The 22702-nt window shown below is 36.6% G+C and overlaps 1 protein-coding gene across 1 annotated transcript; it reads left to right on the forward strand.

Annotated features, from left to right (window-relative positions):
• Positions 1–12: 12 nt before the first annotated feature.
• LOC121323766 (calmin-like) lies at positions 13–21071 on the forward strand. The gene is made up of 13 exons (XM_041264968.1): positions 13–286; positions 12527–12588; positions 12990–13085; positions 13406–13489; positions 13691–13783; positions 14783–14976; positions 15268–15461; positions 16205–16287; positions 16571–18058; positions 18444–18619; positions 18872–18944; positions 19307–19371; positions 19790–21071. Exons 1-13 carry the CDS (start codon positions 202–204, stop codon positions 19941–19943), a joined length of 2847 nt encoding a protein of 948 aa, XP_041120902.1. The 5' UTR covers positions 13–201; the 3' UTR covers positions 19944–21071.
• Positions 21072–22702: the final 1631 nt, after the last annotated feature.

Genomic DNA, 22702 nt, shown 5'->3' on the forward strand with positions numbered 1-22702 from the left:
ACAGTGCGCAGCTCAGACCCATCCTCTTCCAGAAAAGCACTGAGCAACTCATCTAATCACAGATAAAGTCTACGACCTGAACAGCAATGCCTCTCTAGAGCTACCTTGTAAAATCGTGAAAGATAAAGCCGCGCAACAAAGCTGCTTCTTTTCTGGAGTTTGGCAATTTTGCACGAGAGCTTCCTGTAAGTTTTTAGTGAAATGGCAGGGCACGAATGGAATGATTGGTTTGAACGAGAGGAACTAATCGGACAGATCAGCGACATCAGAGTTCAAAATTTACAAGGTAGGTGCACTGTAAAAAAACGTATTATGTAAATGTGTGTGTACACACAGGGGCAGGCTATATATGCGGTATTCATTAAGTTAAATCATGTCGTTGAATTAACCATGGTGACTTCAGCTCTGCAAAATTATATAATAGATGTATGAAGTGTGTTCCCCTCACGTAGTCAGTAACACATACATTTTAGTTATAGTTCTGTTTGTGTTTTGGTCATCCATCGTTAAAACGTTGTTGTACTCATGCAGCCGTGTGATAGGGACTGAATAGTTTATACACATTGCGTTAGGATCAGGATTGGGCAGCCAGAATTCTGAGAGGGGTATTGCTGCATATTCCTTAGTTGAAGGAATGACCGCCTCCTTTTGATGCATGGATGTGTTTAGGCTAATGAAGCGCCAATTACAATGGAGTACAACATGCACTTAGGGAACTCTTCTGTAGTGCACGTATAGCGTTACACCGCTGGTCCGTAGAAGCTAGCAGTTTGGAAGGTAAAATCAGAGGAACAAAACAACCACATCTATATTAATTGCTTGACTTAACTAGGAGAAAAAAAATCAAATCAAAACAAAACAAAAAAAACATATTTGATTTGTGCTTGGCATCACCAATGGTTATTGTGTCAAACGCAGATTATAAACGTTTACCTTTAATTATTTGACTTTGTAACATAATCTGCTTGAACCCTTGCTGCCTCAATAGAGACACAACATGTTACAGGATGTAATAGTACTGTAGCATAGTTAAAGCCCACAAACTAATAAGGCTGAGAGCTCCCGAGAGGATTCAAGCTTTCTGCTAATGCTAATGCTAATGCTATGGGGATCAAGATGTGATGATCGGTTTTGTAAAGGTGGGTTTTCCACTTGGGTATTTATTTTTAAGTTCTTTGGGCTAGGAGCATCTCAGAGCATCTAACTGTGCAGTGCTCCAGCCTCTTGCACATTTGCAATGAAACAGTCAACGTTTGGTAGTGAACCCTGTAACGAAATAATATGCTATAACACTCATAATATAAAAACAGTAATCATTCAATACATATTGTAGCGTGCACGGGGGAAGACAGCAGCAGGGCTGGTAGGTGACGTAATCACACACAGAGTCATAAGCCCGATATACGCTCCTTGCATAGGAGGCGGCTCTTTTGTACAGCGGTTAGTGCAAGAGGTCCTGGGTTCGCGCCCGCCCTCCGCCTGTGTGTGGATTGCCTCGTCCTGTGTGATACGCCTGCCTGTGTTAACCGAGGTCGCTACAATATGTTCAGTTACTTTACATAACATGCATAATACCAGACAACCCAGAGATGGACTAACAATGTTAAATGTGCATAAATATTTTATTACAGATAACATTGTGAGATACTAGTACAGTTACATAAGGTCCTCCACACGAGGGGGTGCATATGATAGCCATCTGGATCAATTTTAAATACAGAAATCCAATTAATCCCAACATTTTATTTACAATTAAAAAAAACAAAAAAACTTTGAGATCTGGAGATCAAGGACCCTGCGTAAGCATACTATATGCTTCTAAAACCCAATATTAAGTATTGCTTTTCCTAGCTATTTCATAATCTCATGCAGCAACCCGATGTTGTGAGTTCAATCTGTCACTTCCACATATGAATGAGAATACCTTTACAGATGTGTATTTAGAATTTTTAAAAGTGTGATAAGTCTAGAACTGCAGTCGTAAACAAATCCTGCTTTCTTTCATCTCTTGCCTGGGATGTTGCATTAGAGGAGAGCATTAGGGTTCCTCTGTCCAGCCCTTGAGTGATTTACTGTTTGAAATGGCATATGTAACTAGAAAGGTTATTATATTTTCTCAAGACTTTGAAAAAGATTTCAAGTCGAAGCAATTCTCAAAGAATCTTACTAAGTTTCTTTTAATATTAATACATACTCTACCATTGAGTGTTTTATTTATATTTATTCTGTACAGCTTTATTGCATTATTATCCTGTGGATCCTTGAAACAGTCATACAATTAATCCTGTTATTGGAATGAATACTCTACAAATACAAATTTGGATAAATAATATCACGTCAAAGCCATTTTGCAGAGTATAATTTAAAAATGTTATTTACTGTAATTCAGTTGTAGAGATTGAAAAAAGGGAACCAATGAGTTAAAACGTAATGACATATTTTATTTATAGATTATATTGCATTTTGTACTTCAGGTGATGGTTAAAAGCTCTCAGCTCCTGTATAAATAAATCCTGACTTTTTAGTATGCCTTTATTAATGGGTAGTAATGTTCTGTGCAAGCCTTATTAAAAAACAGAACATCTTTTCATTTCACAACAGTGCATTTTCTCTGGAATACAATTGCAGGAATTCCATTCCAGTGTGTTCCCACACGTTTTAATCTCTTAAACGCAACAAAGCTAATTGGGATTCAGACTCCTGTTTGCACTGGTGGCTGGTGTAGTTTTATAGATCAAGGCTGTTCTGTTATGACCCAATACATCAGTATATGCCAAAACTGAGCTGTATAGAAGAGCTTAAACACCTCTGAGATGGGGAAGAGCCCCAGAGATTATTAATTTATTTCAATTCAAATTTTGATAACCCCCCCAAAAAATTATATTATAAAAATAGCAGGCTGGTGTTAACAGAATTTCAGAAACAGATGTTCTGAATGAAACTAAGTTGGTGGTTATTACTATCCATTTCCATTAAAGACAATGTTTGACTCTTAATAGTACAGACAAGGAGTCTTTTATGTACCAGGTCAAAAAATAACATAGCGAGAGGATTCAGATGCACAGTATTGGAACTGCATGCAGTATATCCTTTGCTTCTCTGCACTATAATCAGACCTGAAAGCTAAGTTGTGATGGTTGGGGGTATTTATACTTATTCTAACTTAACTACAGGCTGTAAATGGCCTCAGCCTTCTGTTGCTGGCCTTATTCAGCTCTCTTGTCAGTCTGACCACTAGCAAAGGCCTCTGTTTTTCATCATAGTACAGGACTGCCTGGCTCAGCAAACTAAACTGAACAAACATGTTTGATTGGGTTATTACTTTTCTCCCACTTGAAATTCTGCCAGTTTTGTATCAGAACAATGAGTAGATTCGCCTGGTTTTCAAATGAGAACACTGTTTCTTTGCTGCACCAGTGGAGCTGTCATTTGGGGTGCTTCAAAAACATGCTGCTTCAGACTCTTCCTTCATGTAGAATTCTGACTAGGAGGAATCTCCTCACACTGCCTGAAAGGTCAGGGGACTTGTGTTGTTTACAGTGGCATAAGCGCCAATATAATTGACTGTAGGTGGCCACGTGTGATGGATGCTGCCTGGCATATTCACCTGGAAGATCATTGTATTGTGAGTGAGTGCGCCTGCATGTAGATTTCTCTTGCAGTGGTTTCAATTGGTGCTGGTGTCACCAGAGTACGCCAAAACACAATGACATAGCACTTATTCTGTTCTCTATGAGCCTGCTAAAAGAACTCCCACTTGCTATTCAATCAACTGTGTTATGTACACTGTGTAATCTAAAGTGGCAAGTGCAGTAGCTGTCATTTTGTTAACAGACCAACACTGGAAAGTCTACTAAATCTATCTTCTTCTTCTTCTTCTTCTTCTTCTTCTTCTTCTTCTTCTTTTCAACTTGTATATACACTACTGGAATAAAAATCAGTAATGTGTTGTGGCAGTCTTCTGCATGGAACAATAACTCCTTAAAGTACTTTCATATGAAAACAAAAAACAGAAAACTTCCGGTTATCAGAAAAAAAAAAAAAAAAAAAAACTCCAGTGTTTATCAAGAAATAATACGTTCATTCAGTTGCTCACACAAATGTAAACAAATGGCCAGATTACGCAGAGACTACAGCCACTGAATTTCAGACATTATGTCTAAAAAAGGTCCTTAGGTGTTGCTTAGCGATGTTAAGGGATACTCCTCTTGAGTGCATGAGTGCTTCTCTGCTTTTGGCATAGTTATGGGGGTAATGAGCGTGGAGCTGGGTTACTTTTTATTTCTTGTGCATATTTCTTTACCCGAGACCATGAGAACAATGTAGGGAAGCCCAACTGCTACCTGAAAACAAATACTAGGCATACATAGATAAACCAGAGAAGAAAAGTGATGATACAATATGTGACGTGAGACAGCTAATGAAGAAGAAAATGATAATGTCAGAAATAAAGTAAACATTTGTCCACTTGACTTCTTATAGTTGTGTTTTTCTGTTTATGAGTATTTAAAGTTATGGATTCATTGGGAAGGATTGATTTGGACTGCGTATTACTCTGCATTTGTGATCATTTATAAAAAACTATTTCAAAGCAAATAATGGAAGTATGCCAAGGGCATAGGCATTTCTCACAAGTAAGCAACTGCTAATAGGCTTTAATTAGGTAAAAGTATTGCTTAGCAGGCTTTAGTTTTTACTACCATGAATTCCCTTTTTACGGTACAAACAATATTGTTATGAAGCTAAAACAGGATTGTTATTCACTATCAGTCCTGCTGTAGGTGGAGTCTGGTGTCAGCCTGATCCTCATTCCTTCATCATGCTACAATTCCTTTGTCATCCTACAAATGGTCAGTCATGCCCTTCTACCTGTCGGTACAACATGTCCTTATTTTAAATGATGAAGGATAAGAAAACATTTTAAATTATTACCAGAAGCAGAAAAATATCTGGGAGGCAATGCTGCTCATCAGAAAAAAGCATGGCTGTTCTGTTGCCATCTGTTCCAACAGGAGTCTTTGTGGAATACGCATGGGTTTAGAGTAGGGCTGTCAGGTAAGACTTGAAATAGCAATCAATTAATTGGGCACACAAAATCTAATATTTCGAAAAAATGTCAATGATTGTACTGCCTACAGAAATGTTTGTTCCCCTGACATCATTATTTTAATAATTGTTGTTCAGTAAAAGCTTGTGCACAACAGTTGAATGCAAGAGGTAATTAACTGTAATGGTAATGGTACTGTAGGAGTAAAATAAACATTTTTTTATCAGCTGTGGGCGGCACTGATTGTACTTACGGTTCTCCCAGATGGAACATGCAGCCCGGTTTGAAAAATACATCTTAAAAAACATAAAAACAAGATTATTCTCAGGTTTAACAGTTCATTCTGAAACACCAAAGAAGCACAAACAGTCAGTTTTCTTCAATATGCACAATTTATTTACATGTTGTTTGCCAGGAATACAAGCTTGTTCACCTGCTCTGGATCCAAGGTGGTGCGCTTTTCATCGAATACGCAGAGGGCGCGTACTTACAAAGCATTTTCAAAACTGATTCGCTGGTAGTCAGGATGGGGCAGCAAATCAGATGCTGGTTAACACTTCACCAGGAAATTAAGAACACACCCACTGCTTGTCTTTGGCAGAAATACTGTAACTAGCAAGGCAGGATGTTCGGTGTATTTTTTTGTTTAAGCTATTAAAAAGCCATTATTAGTCTGTGCTGATTCCCAGGGTAAACCAGGGTCCTGTATTTGAAAGCAGAAGTCTATTCTATGTCAACCCTTATTCTGTAAAACTTGACCATAGTAAAATCTTAATTAATTAAGTTTAATTAAACATATTAATTAATTAAGTTTAATTAAACATATTGAAAACATGTTAAAGCATACGTAACGAGCAGATAGGTATGGTAAAAGCATATTAAAAACTATGGGAAGTGCATAGTATCACCATCGGAAAAGGATAAGATAACTAGAAATGTGAACAATGCAAATTTACTATGGTAAAAAAACCCCAAAAAAACCAAACAAACAAAAAACTGCCGGTACCTTTACAGTACTGCATATCGTGTCACAGAAAATAAAAACAACACAACTAACCTAGTATCTTTTTTCAAAACATTAGATTCCTTTGTAGTGGTGGGTAATGGATGACATATGAAGAACAGGAATGACCAGATCTATAAATGCTCCATCCTGTTAGTCTACACAACATGAACAGCCTTAGGCTCTTAATGAAACCTAAACACAGTTCTGTACATTTATAGCTAAAGACCATTTATAATATCAGTGCCAGACAACAGCAGAAGCTGCTGTATGATTATACATTGATACTACAAGACTTTAAACCCTGGAGGGTTTGGGCTTTCAAAACAATGTTTATTGCTTATGAGATTTTTTGTTGTTGTCAGTTTTTAATGGGATAGGAAGGAACTAACAGATAAACAATGTTACAGATGACACTTTTTTTTTTTTTAACTTACTATGAATAAAGATTTTTCTTGAGGATTTTGTATTTTTATTGGCGACACTGGGCTTCATAACAACCATTCAGAGGAAAAAAAATAATGCTGCTGTAGCACTGGCATTAAATAACTGGTACAGTTTTGATTTATTCATTAGCGAGCAACACTAATCCAGATCTGGATTTCATCTCTGTCTCTGTCTTTATTATCCAACACCATCCAGCTGTAAGAAATAATTAATTGGATAGAAAATTCTTGCGAGAGCCATTCGGTAATACAGTGAGGTGAGGACACAGATCTGTTTATCACGGGCCATTTTGTATGGTGGCTTTGTTTCTTTTCACCTGTGATTGGACCTAAAATGCCTCAGTTGATCTTCTAAAGCTGCTTCCATATTTCCCTGCTGCCAGCTTCCTTTTTAATGCTCCAGTTCTCCATTTCGAGAATCCTCACTGCAAGTCTACTGGTAGCATCTTATTTGAAACCAGTTTAAGGCACAGTGGCAGAGACAGGGTGCAGTTCCCAAGCTAATGCCATTTGGAGCAGGAGCTTGCAAAAGTGGCCCAGCAGAAACAAGGAAGGCATAACATCATATCCATTTTCCTATCATTTTCATAAATGCAAATTGTTGTGTATTCCATAAGAAATGTAATTAAGTTGAAGCCGAACACATGAGGCAATATAGCTTTAACTAATGATTTATGCCATATTGCCCTCTCTGAGCAAAAGTGCATCCCTTTTTAGGTTCTATCTTGTAGTTAACACTTAGACACTTATTAACTTATTGTGGGGTTTAAGTAGCTAAAGCCCATGGGCAGATTTCTGTAATTTAATTATTTACAGGACTGCATATGTCTGCAATTTAAAATGGAGATATTTCGGTGCAACTGGCCCAGTACTGTCCTCATTTCCATATGACTGACCCAAAGTAATACATAAAAGTAACATTTAATTTGTTCAATTTTTTTTTTTCTGTCTGATACAAATCAAAATCTATAAAATGTTAGGATAATGTTTTAAACTGAAAACACTATTAGTACTTAAACACTAAGCACCATCTCCTATATTAACTTACTGTCACTCAAACTGAAGAAAAGGTCCAGTATACTGTTTGCATTCTGCTTTATGTATAAATGGATAAGGAAACCTGGCAATTTGTAACTCAATGGTTTCTGTTGGTAAAAAGGCTATATATTTAATAATGTCATATGTGTCTGTTTTTATAATGACCCCTTTGTTGTTAATGCATATGATGAATTGTGTAACACATGCTATTTTAATTTTACCTCTAGACAAATGAGCTCAGCGTAAATCAAACTCATATTAGGTAAACACGGAAACATGGACTCATTAAGAAGATTTTGATGGGATGCCCAAAAAGAGAATAAGATTAAATGATCCTACACTAGCCTAGGGATGTATACAGTTACAGCTGAATGACATGCTTTGTGCACTCTTATTTCTGCTCAGTATAGTTTTAAATAAATGCATCTGACAGTTGACCCATGATGGCTCTTGAAATTCCTTGACATTCGGTTTCAGGTTTGGAGGAGGTCTGCAAAGGGCTGCAAAACCCCTTGATGCCCACTGCTTGACTTAATGCTTGGCAATCACGTTCTTTAAAAAAAAAAAAAAAAGTCAAACTAAGATCCCAGTGATGACAAAAAAACAGGAATAGGAAAGAGTCGAGGGACTAAAATCCTTATTACTCATGTTGCTTTAGAATGTGCTTGCAATTGATGAAAATCTAGGTGTAAAACCATAACAATAGATCATAGTTCACATTTCCATTCTTTATTACTTATTATTAAAAATAAAAAAAAGTTAAAAATAAAGCAATGCGCCGGCCATGACTTCAATCATCAAAATGTGCTTTAAGCCTAACACACTGGCTTGGCATCTGTTCCAGGTTGTGTTTTTGTGACTAAAACAGCAGCGCTTCAACCCCCCCATTCAGTAGCACCACAACATAGATTAGAATTTATGCTTTCAAAGATACAAGTCTTTGTTTTCTAACTTGGTGCCATCAATTTCCATTCCGGTTATTCTGATTCTTATTAAATCAAGAGGTAATGACAGACTGGATTCCAGTGTATCTGTCTGAAATGCATACATGGCACAGTGGTAACATTGTGTTAAAGAGCCCTGCTGCCAATCTCTATCATGAATCCCTTCTCACAGGAAGCTTTGGCGGGTTACATGGTACAAAGGTACACTTTCTTGCATCCCAAGTCTACAGCTGTTAAAAAGTAGAATGGAAACCATATCAATATAGGCCTTATTTCTCTTGTGCACAGTACAATAGATGGGCAGTATAAAATGCATTATAATAAATGTTTCTTTAATTTGGAGGAGAGCAGGCATAAGATGGATAGTGTAATTAGGAGGCAAGCTGTATGCGTTTGGACGTGTGGTCTATTGTTTTCTATGAAAGCTTGTGAGGCTTATAACTTCTAAATCTTTGTTGGATTGATCTAAAAATTACCCAGCAGTTCCCCCAAATCAGCCCACAAACACACCCGATGACTATTGATAGATCTGTGAGCATACAGTAATCGTTGCAGCTTATGTGTCTGGGAGTCCCACTGTTCAGTTAATATTTTCTCTTGGTATGGTTTGTATGTCCTTTTTATTGAAGAAAAACACCCCCCCCCCCAACAGGTTTTGATAATAAATGAATGGGCATAGAAATCCCTCACTGTTAATATACTATAGTACTATACTGGATGCCAAATTGAACCAGCACTAAGTGGACCAATTTGTTGGGACATTCACAGTTTGAGGTCAGTGGATTACTGTTTATGAATGTGTAAACAAACTATAAAGACTAGTTACAATGCAGGTTGTTATTCTTACATCTTGTATATTTGTAGTTTTGTAAATGAATAAAAATCGCTCACAAAAAAGGATAATTACATAATTGATGAACTGTGAAAGTGCTGTGCTTAAATGGAAGGTGTTTCCCAATCGGGAATACTGAGTATCGAAAACAACAGAAAACAACTATGCAGTCATGTTGCGACCTGTGAAAGTAGTGCTGTTTAATGATGAACTAAAGATAGTGGTGGTGGATAGTGGTATGCTCTATTAAATTAAAATGATTTAATTTATTTAGTAAAAAAGAAAAAAAACAGGAAATCCTGTTTTCCTATTGTTTTGTTGAAACCTAACACATTTTGCAGTATAGTTTTTTTTTGAGCAAGTTGTTATTTCTATACTGTAACAATCCTTGTTTCTATAACAACCAGCTTTCTGCTGAGAGCCGAGCCGCACTCCATCTCTGCCTAAACATGTTATATCACAGAATGCGTGTCTTGTCAAAAAAACACTGGGAGAGATAGGTTGCTATACTTTAGTAAAGGTTCTGGAAATACAGGCTAAAAAAGGCTCCAAAAGGCTTGACTAAGAGTGTAACAGTGTTAGTGAGATGGCTGGGCAGAAGACTGTATTGTATTTTTGTGACAGGGCTGCCATACAAATTTCAACCTTTAACATGCTAGCCCAATATGATGTGTGGCTACATGCTGGTAACACACGTTAACACAGGGGCCATCTTTGGGTTCTGTCACAAAATTCTGGATTTGTTTCTTAATTCTATGGCACCTGCTAAAACAAATAGGCATTCCCTTTTCAGCCCTGGTAAAATGCATCTCTAAAAGTAGGTCACAGGCATGTGTATGTGGAAGGGAAATGAAGAAACATGTTGCTTTACAGTAGGTAATGTATAATTCACAACACTCGTATTGCTGCAATAAATGTCAAAATGACTATTTTCCAGGTCAATTAAACCCCATGGTGTATCTCAGTGGAATGTGTTTGCTCAGGTGCAGTACAAACCTTCATCTACGGTCTGCCATTCTTTGCATTTCAAACAAATTAACCTCACATGATATGCAAACAGCCAGTCCTGAAATTGGCTGCCTTAGAAAAAAGCACTTGCAGCATTGCACAAACAGGATTACTGAGTAGTTCTAGCTGAAAGACCATGCAGAATTCAGCATATACTGTTTTTCTCATCATGGTTAGTAAGTGGTAATACTTCAAAATAAAGTATACTGTACAGTATTTAATTGTTAATGGAGCCATCCTAATGACTGTTTACATCATTGAATAACCCTTTCGTCTGTCAAAACTGTATATACCAAATGCTAAACATATCCTATGACAGGCTGTCCTCTGTCACATTAGTCATTTAAATAATTTTGGTTTAGTTATGGCTTGACAAGGGTAGAGCTAAAACCCCTTGGGAGTCTTGTGACAGAGACAGAATGATTCTTGGTGATAGATCTCCCTCCCAACTTGTGAGGGCGTTGTCTAAAGGGAACAGAGTGCCCTGGACAATTAATTCCCAGGGTTAGGCGGAAGACGGCCATCTAGAAAGGGGGCGGAGCTACGGTACACTAAATCATCGACCCGGAAGGGAAACGATGTGGCAGCCGCGGATTGGAGGAGCGGTTGCAATCGTTAATCAAGGGGGCGTGGGTACAAAAGGAGACGTAGTGAGGTGATCTGTTTCTTTATTATGGTTAACTCTAACCTGGAAGGAGAACCGTATTGTGAATCGTGAGTGTTTATATAATTATACTTGTTTATTGTTATTAGACAGCTAACACGATCCGGAGCTGTCGCCAGAAGCCAGCGCAAAACCTGGACATCACTGCACTTGTATCACGTTAAATTGTATTGGCACCATGGGCACTACAGCGCTCACTTTGGACTGGTGAACATTTTGCCAACATTTTTATGTTGTCAAGTGACTTTGGACAAAACAAACCATCATTTCACCAATACCTTTGTTGTTGTCATTCTCTTGAGCTCTGCAACCACTTTGCCACAGGTATATTTTAAGGATCTGTTGATAAACTGGGTTTAAGGCAGGTAAAGAATATAGAATAAATGTCCAATTAGAGCACACAGTAAATGTAAAAAATGACTATGTAATATGTGTCATGAATTGCTAACCACAGAGGTTGGGAGGGGTCCTTTCCAGAGCTTTTATTGATGGGGTTTGAATTGCAGTCAGACTACTACTTGGGCTAATGTTTTACTGTGTGTTTGCTTACTACTCCGTTAAGTCTACTCTTGGTAAATAATTGAAAGGTAGCACAATGGACTTGGTGTACAGTCTATGCTACACTGAAACAAATGCTATATGTATTTGCTTTATGGGCTGTAGAGATACAAAGCTGCTGCTTTTCTGTCAGTTATTTTTAATGGTATGTGTAAGGAAATCCTAAGCTTTTACACAATGTGTTGATGTTTATACTGTAGATAATAGTCCCTTAATGGTTTGAAATTTTAGACTCATTTCCTTACATATTGTTTAAAAATAAGAACTATCTTAATATGCTTTGAAAATTGTTTGGAACTCAAGACTGCCAGATCATGTGATGTACTATATACTACATTAATACTTTACACTGAATTGATAGAATGTCCACTAATCTGATGATACTTTGAGCACTTTCTGGGATTAGAGGGGTGAAACAGGTCTAGCTGAGGGTTTCACTTTTTGGCTAGAAAATATTGGCTTATCCTTTGAGCAGGCTACCAGCTTCTCTCTAACGTGTCCTAAATCCACTGTTGTAACGCAATCACTTACTACAGTATATAACCAAGGTGAGAGCTGTTTCTATATTATAGACATACTGTAATGTTGGTATTGGTTATTGGTAAAATCTCTCTATTCTTACCACTGTTGCAACTGATTAAAATCTTTACATTGACTTTAAATGGAAATGACTCACACAGTGTCTTAATCGTGACTCATCTTTATATTCAACGTGTCAGAAGAAAGAGTTGGCTTGGTACATTTTGTTTTTGTTTTGTGCCTTGCAGAAGAGATCGTACCTGTAAATTGTCACAGATAGTACAGAAATATTACCATTGAAACTGGGGAGAATGGATGCATTTATATGACATCAGATGGATTATAGGAAGTGCATCAATCACCACATGTTTGCTGGATTTCTAATGTAAAGAGTAGTTAAATGTATAAACCCTGTAACACCATATATAATTGATTGCAATGCAAGTTACATTTGTATTATCTTACAGTTGAAAGAGAAACTGTTCAGAAGAGGACATTCACAAGGTGGATCAATTTGCATTTAGAGAAAGTAAGTACCATCGAGCCCCCTTAAAGTGTTTTCCAATAGCTATACTTCCCTCCCTTCCTTACCTTATAGGATGTGTTTTGTTTGCAAGGAGATTATAAGCGCTCTTGTCCTGTTACACAGCTTGCACTTTTGGTTGTACCTGTGCAAGCCATATTTTTCTGAAATGCTGTCAAACGTTTAGACAAAAAACATTTGTCCTCATTTTTTCCATCATTCATTTGTGAAAATATAACAAACTATATATTGATCAGAATTGCGGTAAAAGATTGAGGTATTAACTAGGAATAAATACTAATTGATGACTACATGTTTTGTTAAGTCAGATAGTGTATTAGGAAAATTCAAAATTGTGACATGTATTATAAAATGATATAATAAAAAGGAATTCCTCTTCTCTTTAGTGCAAACCTCCTTTGGAAGTGACAGATTTATTTCAAGACGTCCAGGATGGGAAGATCCTCATGATACTACTGGAGGAGCTCTCAGGCTGTAAGTTGGTAAGTAGAATTTTGTATCTTTTTTTATCAGACATGTTTTGATTCCTTTTGGACCATTTGGGCTGTCTGGACCTATTGAGATATTTATATAGTCCTCTATCGTGGCTACTACATTTACTGTATACATTGTTTGATGAGTGAACTTTCTTTTAACACTGTAACTTCTGTGTGACTCACCACTTTGTTAGGACACATTTAAAAATGATGCGTATTTCCAGCGCGTTATCCTGGTTAAATAAATACTTTTGAATTTGAACTTAGGAACTGATTTTCACTGCTTTTTTGGTGCCATTTTTAAATATGTTGTTGATGTCTTCCAGCTTCATGAATTCAAACCATCGTCGCATCGCATTTTTCGGCTCAACAATATTGCAAAGGTCTTGAAGTTTTTGGAGGAAAGACATGTAAGCACCAATAAATAAAATTACTCAAATCTGTAATAGAATACAAGGTAGCACCCATTTTAGTACATTTCTCAATTGTGCCTTGTGGGTCAAAAGATGTAGCAAACTTTTTTAATTTGTTGTGCAGTTGAAAGCCAATACAATTGTAGTAAGTTGCAAAATGTATTTAGATGTAACATCAATTCCAATTAACCTGTCTAGGTAAAGTTGGTCAGCATTGATGCAGCTGATGTTGCAGATGGCAATTCCTCCATTGTTCTTGGATTGATATGGAACATTATTCTCTTCTTTCAGGTAATGTATATTTTTACGCTTAACTGTGGAAATATGAATTGCTCATACGAACGGCTATGATGTTATGCATCACTTTAAGACTGATACAATGTTACATAGCTTTTTTTATTTTTATAAAATATTAATGCAATTGTTTTATTGCACGCAAAGTATATAGTGAATGGCTTTCAGTCAGGAAGAACAGCCTCATATGAAGGGTTACTCTGAGAGAAATTAAAATGATGGCTGGTCTCTTCAGCTGGAGGGGGGTTTGAATTATAAAACTCTCTGGGACTCCCAGACTGCTAATCTTGTATAGCAAAACACTAGCATAGGAAAAGGGTCCAAATCCAGCATGATGGCATTCAGGAAACATGCCATACTCATGGTAAGTTGCAGTTCCCAGCTGAGATTTGATTGCCTGGTACTCTAGTGCAGGGGATTTACACAAAAGCATAGTGCTTAAGCTAGCACTGATGCCACCTAGATGAGGTCAAAAATACAGTGGAAGCATCTACAGTACATACCATTTCAATTACAAGACTAATCTGCGGCTTCTACACTATCACGTGATTAGTGATTCCATCTGGCCATGAAAGATCATCCAGCACTTACTAATTCAGTTTCTACTTAAAAAGACTGTGTTTGTTTGCTTTGGCCCAGTTGCAGCATTACTCCCCAACAGATGAAACAAAGGAGGAGGTAGGAACTAAAACAGTGCCAAGTAAAATCCCCCCCCCCCCCCTCTCCTTCTGCATTATTGGAGACAGTGTGGTCTGGTGGTTAAAGTCCAGGGCTTGTAACCAGAAGATCATGGGTTCAGATCCCACCTCTGCCACTGACTGACTTAATAAATGACTCTACATATAATGCACAGCTCACAGCCTACCTCTGTAAAACACTTTGTGATGGTGGTCCACCATGAAAGGTGCTATATAAAGATATTATCTGAAGGGAGATTTTAAGGGAGTATTTAGACACCTAACACATTTGTTCCCATTTTTTATTATTCTTTTCCAGATCAAAGAACTGACAGGAAATATCAAGAATAGAGTTCTGTCTTCCTCAAGCCTGTCCTCTCTGCAGAACAGCACAGATTCAGATACATCACACCCCAGCACACCGACTGAGGAAAGGCGCTTGTCAGTGTCACTGAAGGGTCAAAGGAGAGCCATTAAGACACTTCTGCAATGGGTACAGAGACGCACAAGGAAGTAAGAATTGTCTTTTTTTATCCATCTGCCACTACTATTTAACAGCAGGGCGGTAGCTGTGCTTCGAGAGTTCGGGGGTAATCTGTAAAGTTATTCACTGCTGTAAGTTAAACAGATGCCTGTCTTGTCAATAGTGTTTTGAGACTACAGTACTACAGTCGGTGCCGATTTATCGGGATGCCTCAGGAGAAGTAAAAATATCCCCAATAAGCAGCTGTCTCAGGGCTTTGTTGGATATTTCAAGAGTAAACAGTAAATAAAACAGGAGGTTTTTTTTTTTTTTGTTTAAAGGTATGGAGTGGCTGTTCAAGATTTTGGAAAAAGTTGGAAAAGTGGCCTAGCTTTCCTGGCCATTATTAAAGCAATTGACCCCAGCTTGGTGGACATAAAGAAGGGTCTGGAGAATACTGCTCGGGAAAACCTAGAGGATGCCTTCAGAATTGCATACTATAACCTGGGCATTCCTAGACTTTTAGAACCAGAAGGTAAGAAGATTAACTGCTATTACCATTCTCCACCGATAGGATGCAGTTGTTGTTAGAATTCTACACAGCTCCATTGAAAAACAATACAGACATAAACTAAACACAAGTGCGTTCTCACCAAGATGACTACACAGAGTAACCAAACATTTTTTTAATACTGGCATTATTTTAGAGTGCAAATGCCTTTGTGGTGAGTAATTCTCTTATTGAATATGAAAAATACATCCTGTACTACAGTACACTGCAAAAACAGTACACTATCGGGGTATATGCTATCAATTCACTTGTGATACCTATTGATTTTCTGTGTTTGCATATTACTGACAAGATGGCTGTCTTTTGAATGCTTCACACTTTGCATTTGTTATATTAGCATGTGTTATAATAAAGTAATTTAGAGATCGGAAAAAACATAATAGTGCTGTAGAATCAACTTGCCTGCATACTTAGCTTTGATATTACAATGTAATGTTTGTTGGGATGACAGCAGAATTAGATACAAAAGTCGAATTCATGAACATATTTCAGTAGCCGCTGCAACAAATAATGTCATATTTATTATCCACCATTACCACAGTACAATGCTGTCACTGGTACTTCAGACCTGCACAAACAAAACATAACAAAATCCTGCCATTTTAGATTAGACATAATTTTACATAACAAAACTTCTGTGTAAACAAGCTACTGTGTTTTCTGACCAAAGTTTTAAGCCACATCTAATAAAACAAATTAATTTACAGATATTACCATTGCTGCACCTGATGAACAGTCCATTATGACTTATGTCTCTCAGTTTCTTGAACATTTTCCTGAGCTTGAGGATGTAAGTATACTTGCATAATTTCTTCCCACGTGTAAATTCTAGACACAGACATTTTCATGTTAAGGGGATATAGGAGGTAAGGTATTCTGTGTGATGCAAAAAGGTGTTTATCTTACATTAAATGAAAATCCCCATGAATAATAAGATAACTAAATATATATTATATCGATTGCCACAGTCTCATTGTAAAGCTTCATTACAAGTAAAGCAATGGACACTGCTTTCTCTCCACACAACATTTTCTGTGCTATATTAGTAATAGTTGTTATTTTTTATATTATAGGATGAAGTATCAGATGTTATTGAAAAATCAGTTTCTCCAGTTAAAGATAATTCTCTAGTAAATGGGTTACATCAGAATGGAGATCAGCCTTATGTTGTGAGAAATGACTGGGTACAGCCCCCGCCAAAGATTTTCATTTCCTCTGTACGAGATAAGCCTGAACAAATGTCACCTCCTGCGTACGAGACTCTAAATGATAGACATAACCAGCCTTGGAACAGTGAAGAAGACTCTTCAGACTCCATCTCAAGTCACACGGACCCAACTGCTTATCCACAGCTGTCATTAGAACTGAGAGTGGGAGTGTCTTGTGTGGTTCAAAGTGCAAATTCTGCCCAACCATCTTTTGTGGGAGACACACCCGATTCTTTGTATGAGTTTATAAGTGAAGAATTTGATGGAAAGATCCAGGAAAATGAAAATCACAGCCAGTGGAATGGTAGTCAGTCACCAGTTGTTCAGAAAGGGGAGTTGCTCATCAATGGGGAATTAGTAGAAACTGGTGAAGATACCGAGGAACCTGGGAGAGCCTCTCCATTACAGGGACATGCCAGAGAAGATTACGTTTTTGAAGACCTTTTCATAGATGAGAGTACTTTTTCTGAAATATCTGAAGCTAGCTTTAAGGTAAAGTCTAAATTACCTTCAGAGGAAGAAGATGCTTACGAATACATTTTGGATCTTCCTGAACAATCAAACACCCAGGAGGTGTCCTCAGAACTCTGTGGTGAAGAGGAGAAGGTGGCCACAGTCAAAAAGGCACCGAGTACATCAGAGTCCACTTTAGAAAAAAGTGAACCACACAATGCATTAGAAGAGATATCTAGAGTAGAACACAGATCTAATGCACTGACGGTACCATCCAAATGCAACAATGATGCACCATCAGAACAGAATCCAGAAGCAATGCAAAAGATTGATTCCATTGCACTTGAAAATAAGCCTGCTTCTGAAGAGCCTGCTGTTAAGGAACTGTGTCCAGTGAATGGTAGTCAAGCACAGAGTGTAAGCCAAAGTCCTTTTTCAGTAACACCTTTACATCTTGTCTACTACCCTCACTACAATGTGGCTATTTCAGACATCGTTGAAGCATTCTCCCCGCCAGTCACTGAAGGTACAGAACATCTCCAGGTTACAAGTTCATCACTGGATGTAGTTTCTGATGTTAAGGGACATATACAGCCATGCTCTGAGCTTCAGGGTAACACATCGCAAGCTGTACCTTCTGCTACGTTGAATCGAATGAATGGAGGAAATCAGGAATATTTGGAGGATTCAACTAAAGTTGAAGAAAACACAGTGATGTTGAATTATTCTGATGCGCAGGTTATAACAAAAACTGACCAAGGTGACGATCAAGAGAGTTCTTTTAATTCTTCATCCGAACTTATTCACAAGGAACAAGTTGAGGAGTTGGTGCTTGAAGAGGGTGAGGAGGAGCAAAGTGTACAGCTGAATGCAAAGTCAGAGATAAAGGGGAATCTTGAGGTAATTTTTTAGTAGTCACATAACGTAATTACTTGTCCTGTTTTTGTTTTTGAATCACTAATCTCGGAATATCAGTTTTATCTAATTTAAAAACTAATTGGACGTTATTCCATAAGAAAATGGACAACTGGATCCCATGTTACCATCTGAAGTATTGTAGAATCCCCCATTGCTTGCTATTTGATAATGCAATAGTCACGTGCGTTGCACTCAGTACAGTATTTCTGAAGTTTCTTGCAATTTGGTATTGCACCTATTGCAGGTCAAGTTATAAGCAGTATTTGTGATATCTAGCTTCTGTATCCACTGCTAGTTTTATTGATTATTCAAAGATAGTCTTGTTTTTGATTGGAGTTTTACTGTGTGCATTTACATTTACTGTTAGGCTGTAGAGCACCTGGTTGATGGCATGGTGCCAACTATCAAAGAAACAGATTTGGCTGAAGAATGCAATGATATCAAGGATGGCAGAGAGTCAGCTGGTGGCAAGAGTGGAATCTCAGTTCTAACAGAAGGGCTTGATTATGACTTGGAAAACACAGAGGACTCAGAAATCATAAGGTACAGTAAACTGGCATAGGAGACGTGTAGTACAGTATCACATTTCCTGCTCAATGAAAAAGGTTACTCCAAAGTCAGATGTTTTAAAGTGTTAGAGAACCCTCTAGTTGCTGACAAGAAACACATTACATCTCTTCCACCTTTTTCTTTTCTTGTCTGCAGGGGTGTTTATTAGAAAAGTTTAGAAAATAAAATGGAGGGAAAGTGGATGTTATGTTTGGAAGAAAGGGTAATTATTTTGTTTGTACACAGGAGGAACAATGTACACTCTGAAGACTCAATAACCGAGAGCCACATTTGCCCCAAGTTGTCCCATAGGAAACAGGTATGTAATTAATATTTCAAGCTAAAACCAAAGACATTTTTTCATTTCCAGTAGGACCTTTTCAATTGTATCTTTGCTGTATATAAAACAACAAAAGTTCAGGAGTGTTACCAATTCAAATAACTGGCACAATATATTATTGCTTTACTTGTATCTATGCCTGAATATGCTGATGTGAGTAGAAATAACAAACCAGTGTTTGTATTGTGCTTTCTGTATATGCCGCAGGCATTGTGGGGTCGTTTCTGGATTCATGAAGCTTGGAGGTCCTTGTTTTGAAAAATTCACAGTGGTCATTGAATTGTTATTGATTTTATTATTTTTTTGTTTATATTAATTTTATATATATTTGGTTTTGCCAGACAACGAGTAACCAAACAAAGGAAAATGGAAGTGAAAATAAGCATCTTATCAGTTCTAATATCAGGTAACTTTATGACCATATTATTTTATTGAATATGTTGTTTTTATGAGCTGTGGGTGCTTGTACTGATTTTATAGACTTGTACTGGTTAGGATGAGGAGTTGTCCGTACTTGCTAAACATTGATCCCAGTACCCTGGCTAGTTTCTCCAAGGAAACTGACTTTCTCCACCTGCAACTACTTGGAAACCTTACATTACTTAAATATCTCATAAATGTCTGCATAGTTCACTTACTCATGCATTATATTAGATTTAGGATAAGCTGATGTTGACAGCAACACTCCCCTTATGCGTTAGTCAACCCGTCTTTTGTTCAACGTAGCATGCTTATAAACAGGTATACTAAACCAAAACATGTCATCATTTGTGCTTGTAGAATGACGTGCACTTATTATTGAACAATTATTGAATTGTTTGCAGTGGAGAATACCAAGGTCAGGAGAGCTCAGCGGCCAAAGCAGCATGGAGTTCTGAAGACCCCAGCAGTAGAACAACTCCAGGGATCTACCTGCTTCTATTCCTTTGGATCTTGGTTTACTGTCTTATCATTATTCCACAGCTAAACTATGATTGACTCTTTTTAATGTACTACTGATGTCAGTTGGCATGGCATAATGTAAAGATCTATTTAGTTGAGATACTCAGTATACTGTCTCAGCAGAACATGCTACTAAATTAGACAAAGACTGTCAGTACCTTTCATTTTCCATATGCGTGTATGTTTTTAAAATCTGGCTTTAAAGCAGGTTTATATAACTCTGGGAGCAGTTTAGGTTTATAGCAGCTTTTTTTTTTTTTTTTTTTTTATAAAACACAAGAATGCTTTGGAAGATTAAAAGTAATCCCTAATTGTTCATTTGGTTTTTCTGATATCATTATGATTTTAGTAGTTGATTTCTATGACCAGTGTATATAAAACAATATAACAATTACACATGAATTGTGCAATTCCTGCAGTGTGTTGAGACTGCCATTAAAAACAACTGCAGTTTTTGAGTTGTAATATCAGTCTCAATTTTCATGTTAAATTGATGTTATTCTAAAGCAGAAGTACATAAAAAATATACATGTTTGACTATATTATTTTGTACTATAAAATATATAGTGGAACATTTTTAAAAGAAGCTGAACTTTGAATTTTAAAGCATCATTCCATGTGCAAAGTTGCGCTTTGATAGCAGTGAACTGCCAAAGATATTAAGGCTGGGCCTTTGCTTTTAAAACTATTTATAATGATTTCACTTTGTTCGACTCAGCTTTGTGATTTTAGCCATGACTTAAAAAGCACAGGTACATATTTATGAAATTGTCTCCTGAAGTATATTATTAATGTTGAAGTTCACAAAGATATTCATACAAGGTTAAATATTTGCTATCATATTCTTACATACCCCATGTTTTGAAAAAAAGTAAAAATAATAATACATGCAAAACAAAACTCTTTGTTATATTTGAATATTGTATATTTCAGTAAGATGACTGTTTTAAATATATTAGTGGATTACACCATATGCTTAATGGAATAGTTGAACAGTGTGAGAAATGTATTAATTTGTAATGTAGTAAATACAGGTACTGTCTCGATCATGACTTTGCAGATCATGAAGGTTAAGGCTTGCTGATTTTTTTAAATTTACCGGCAGGCATTTTATTTAATTATCATTATTTTATTTATTATTTTATACCAATTATAAGAATGGAAGGGAACCAATTGTTTAATAAAAAGATTTTTCTATATATATATTATATATATATATATATATATATAGATATATATATATATATATATATATTATATATATTCTACATGGATTGATACAAGGCCCACTGGAAATGGTTTCAAGGCTTTTCAACAGTTGACAAATATTTTTCACTATTCTTTCAACACTATAGCTAATGTCAGCACTGCTATCCAGTACCTTACTCAGTAACTGCCATTTACACTGAAATTATAACTAGTACAAACCTGTTTAGCCACTTAATCGTGATTTCTGGTAAATGATAACCTCTAAATCACAATGGGCTGAGTTCACTAACAATGTACATAAGTTAAGACTAAGGAAAAAACAAGTGTACTACGTGTTAAATGAATGCACTAGGGTATATTTTAATGATCTACACTACAGATTTTAACCCTTCAACCTAAAACTTTATTTTATTTCAATGTATCTTTTTAGCATAAATGTGGTGCTGATGTTGGTAAAACACCAACAAAACTATAGAGCTACCAGTTTACTTGATTTTAAAATGACGTTTCACTGATCCATGTTTAGTGACAACTGTTCTACAAAGAGGTCAAATTAAATACTGTCAAAGAGAATGCAACACATTTACAATTTGCCTGCCAGTGGTGTTTCTTGGTTTATTCTGTGTGTGTACAACAGTAGAAGTTGCAACAAGCAGCAGATTCAAGGAGAGCTCACAAAGGCCTAATCAAGCATAAGGATAATGGTGAATTATCCATTCTGTTTGTCCAGGGTATGTTCTCTTATCCTGTTGTACGTACAGGGTCAGTTCAGGGTTATTGAGATGGGCTGGCATGAAAGGCGGTCACAAAAGTTAATAACTGGTTACAGGGTTCTTGGCAGTGATTGGGTAACAGTACTGATTACAAATTGTTTTAATTCAACAGGTGTAGTTCTGTTTTAAAATGAATACATTCATTTTAAATTATTAACAATATATTTCAAATATATTAGACATCACAGCATTCCATTGTATGATATTGTTTACCAACATTGCCAATGACCTTTAAAATATGTCATTCTGAAGCAGTGACCTGTGGGTGATGTAAAGATTTAAACACTTTATTTACTTTTCTTGAAAAAAAACTATGTTTCACAAATGTTAAATAAAACATAATAAAAGTATTGTGTTTCATTTTTCATGTTCTATAACATTGTGGACTCCATTGTCAAATGTAAGCAAAGAGAGATTGAATTTAACACAATATTGTTTACAAGAAATCCCCTAGTAAACTAACAAAACATTATGGGAAAAGGGCAATTGTAAAGATCAATCAAATAATTCTTATGTATAGAGTGACATCTAGTGGAGGGTACCAGAAAATATTTAAAGGTACAGGGAGCCACATACTGTGTATACATGAGTTTTTTTAGTGGTAAGAACCAGTAGAAAATCTACTGGGAGCAGACTTTTTGGAGATTCTTATTACCAGTACCAGTTCCACTAACAGCAAAAAAAAAAAAAAAAAAAAAAAACTAAACAAAAAGGGTGCTTCTAGTAGTTTAACATAAACAAGAAATATTTACATTATTTTACTGGCCTTGCAGGGAAAACGAGTGGTTACATTAATAATTTATTTTGTACGTG

Source organism: Polyodon spathula, chromosome 12, assembly GCF_017654505.1.
Source record: "Polyodon spathula isolate WHYD16114869_AA chromosome 12, ASM1765450v1, whole genome shotgun sequence".
NCBI lineage: Eukaryota > Metazoa > Chordata > Actinopteri > Acipenseriformes > Polyodontidae > Polyodon > Polyodon spathula.

Bases quoted from the DNA above. Each gene is read 5' to 3' on its own strand.
- LOC121323766 (XM_041264968.1), top strand. From the start codon at position 202: ATGGCAGGGCACGAATGGAATGATTGGTTTGAACGAGAGGAACTAATC. The intron at 16,288-16,570 runs GTAAGTATACTT...TTTATATTATAG, and splicing joins ATTTTCCTGAGCTTGAGGAT to GATGAAGTATCAGATGTTAT. The intron at 18,945-19,306 runs GTATGTAATTAA...TGGTTTTGCCAG, and splicing joins AGTTGTCCCATAGGAAACAG to ACAACGAGTAACCAAACAAA.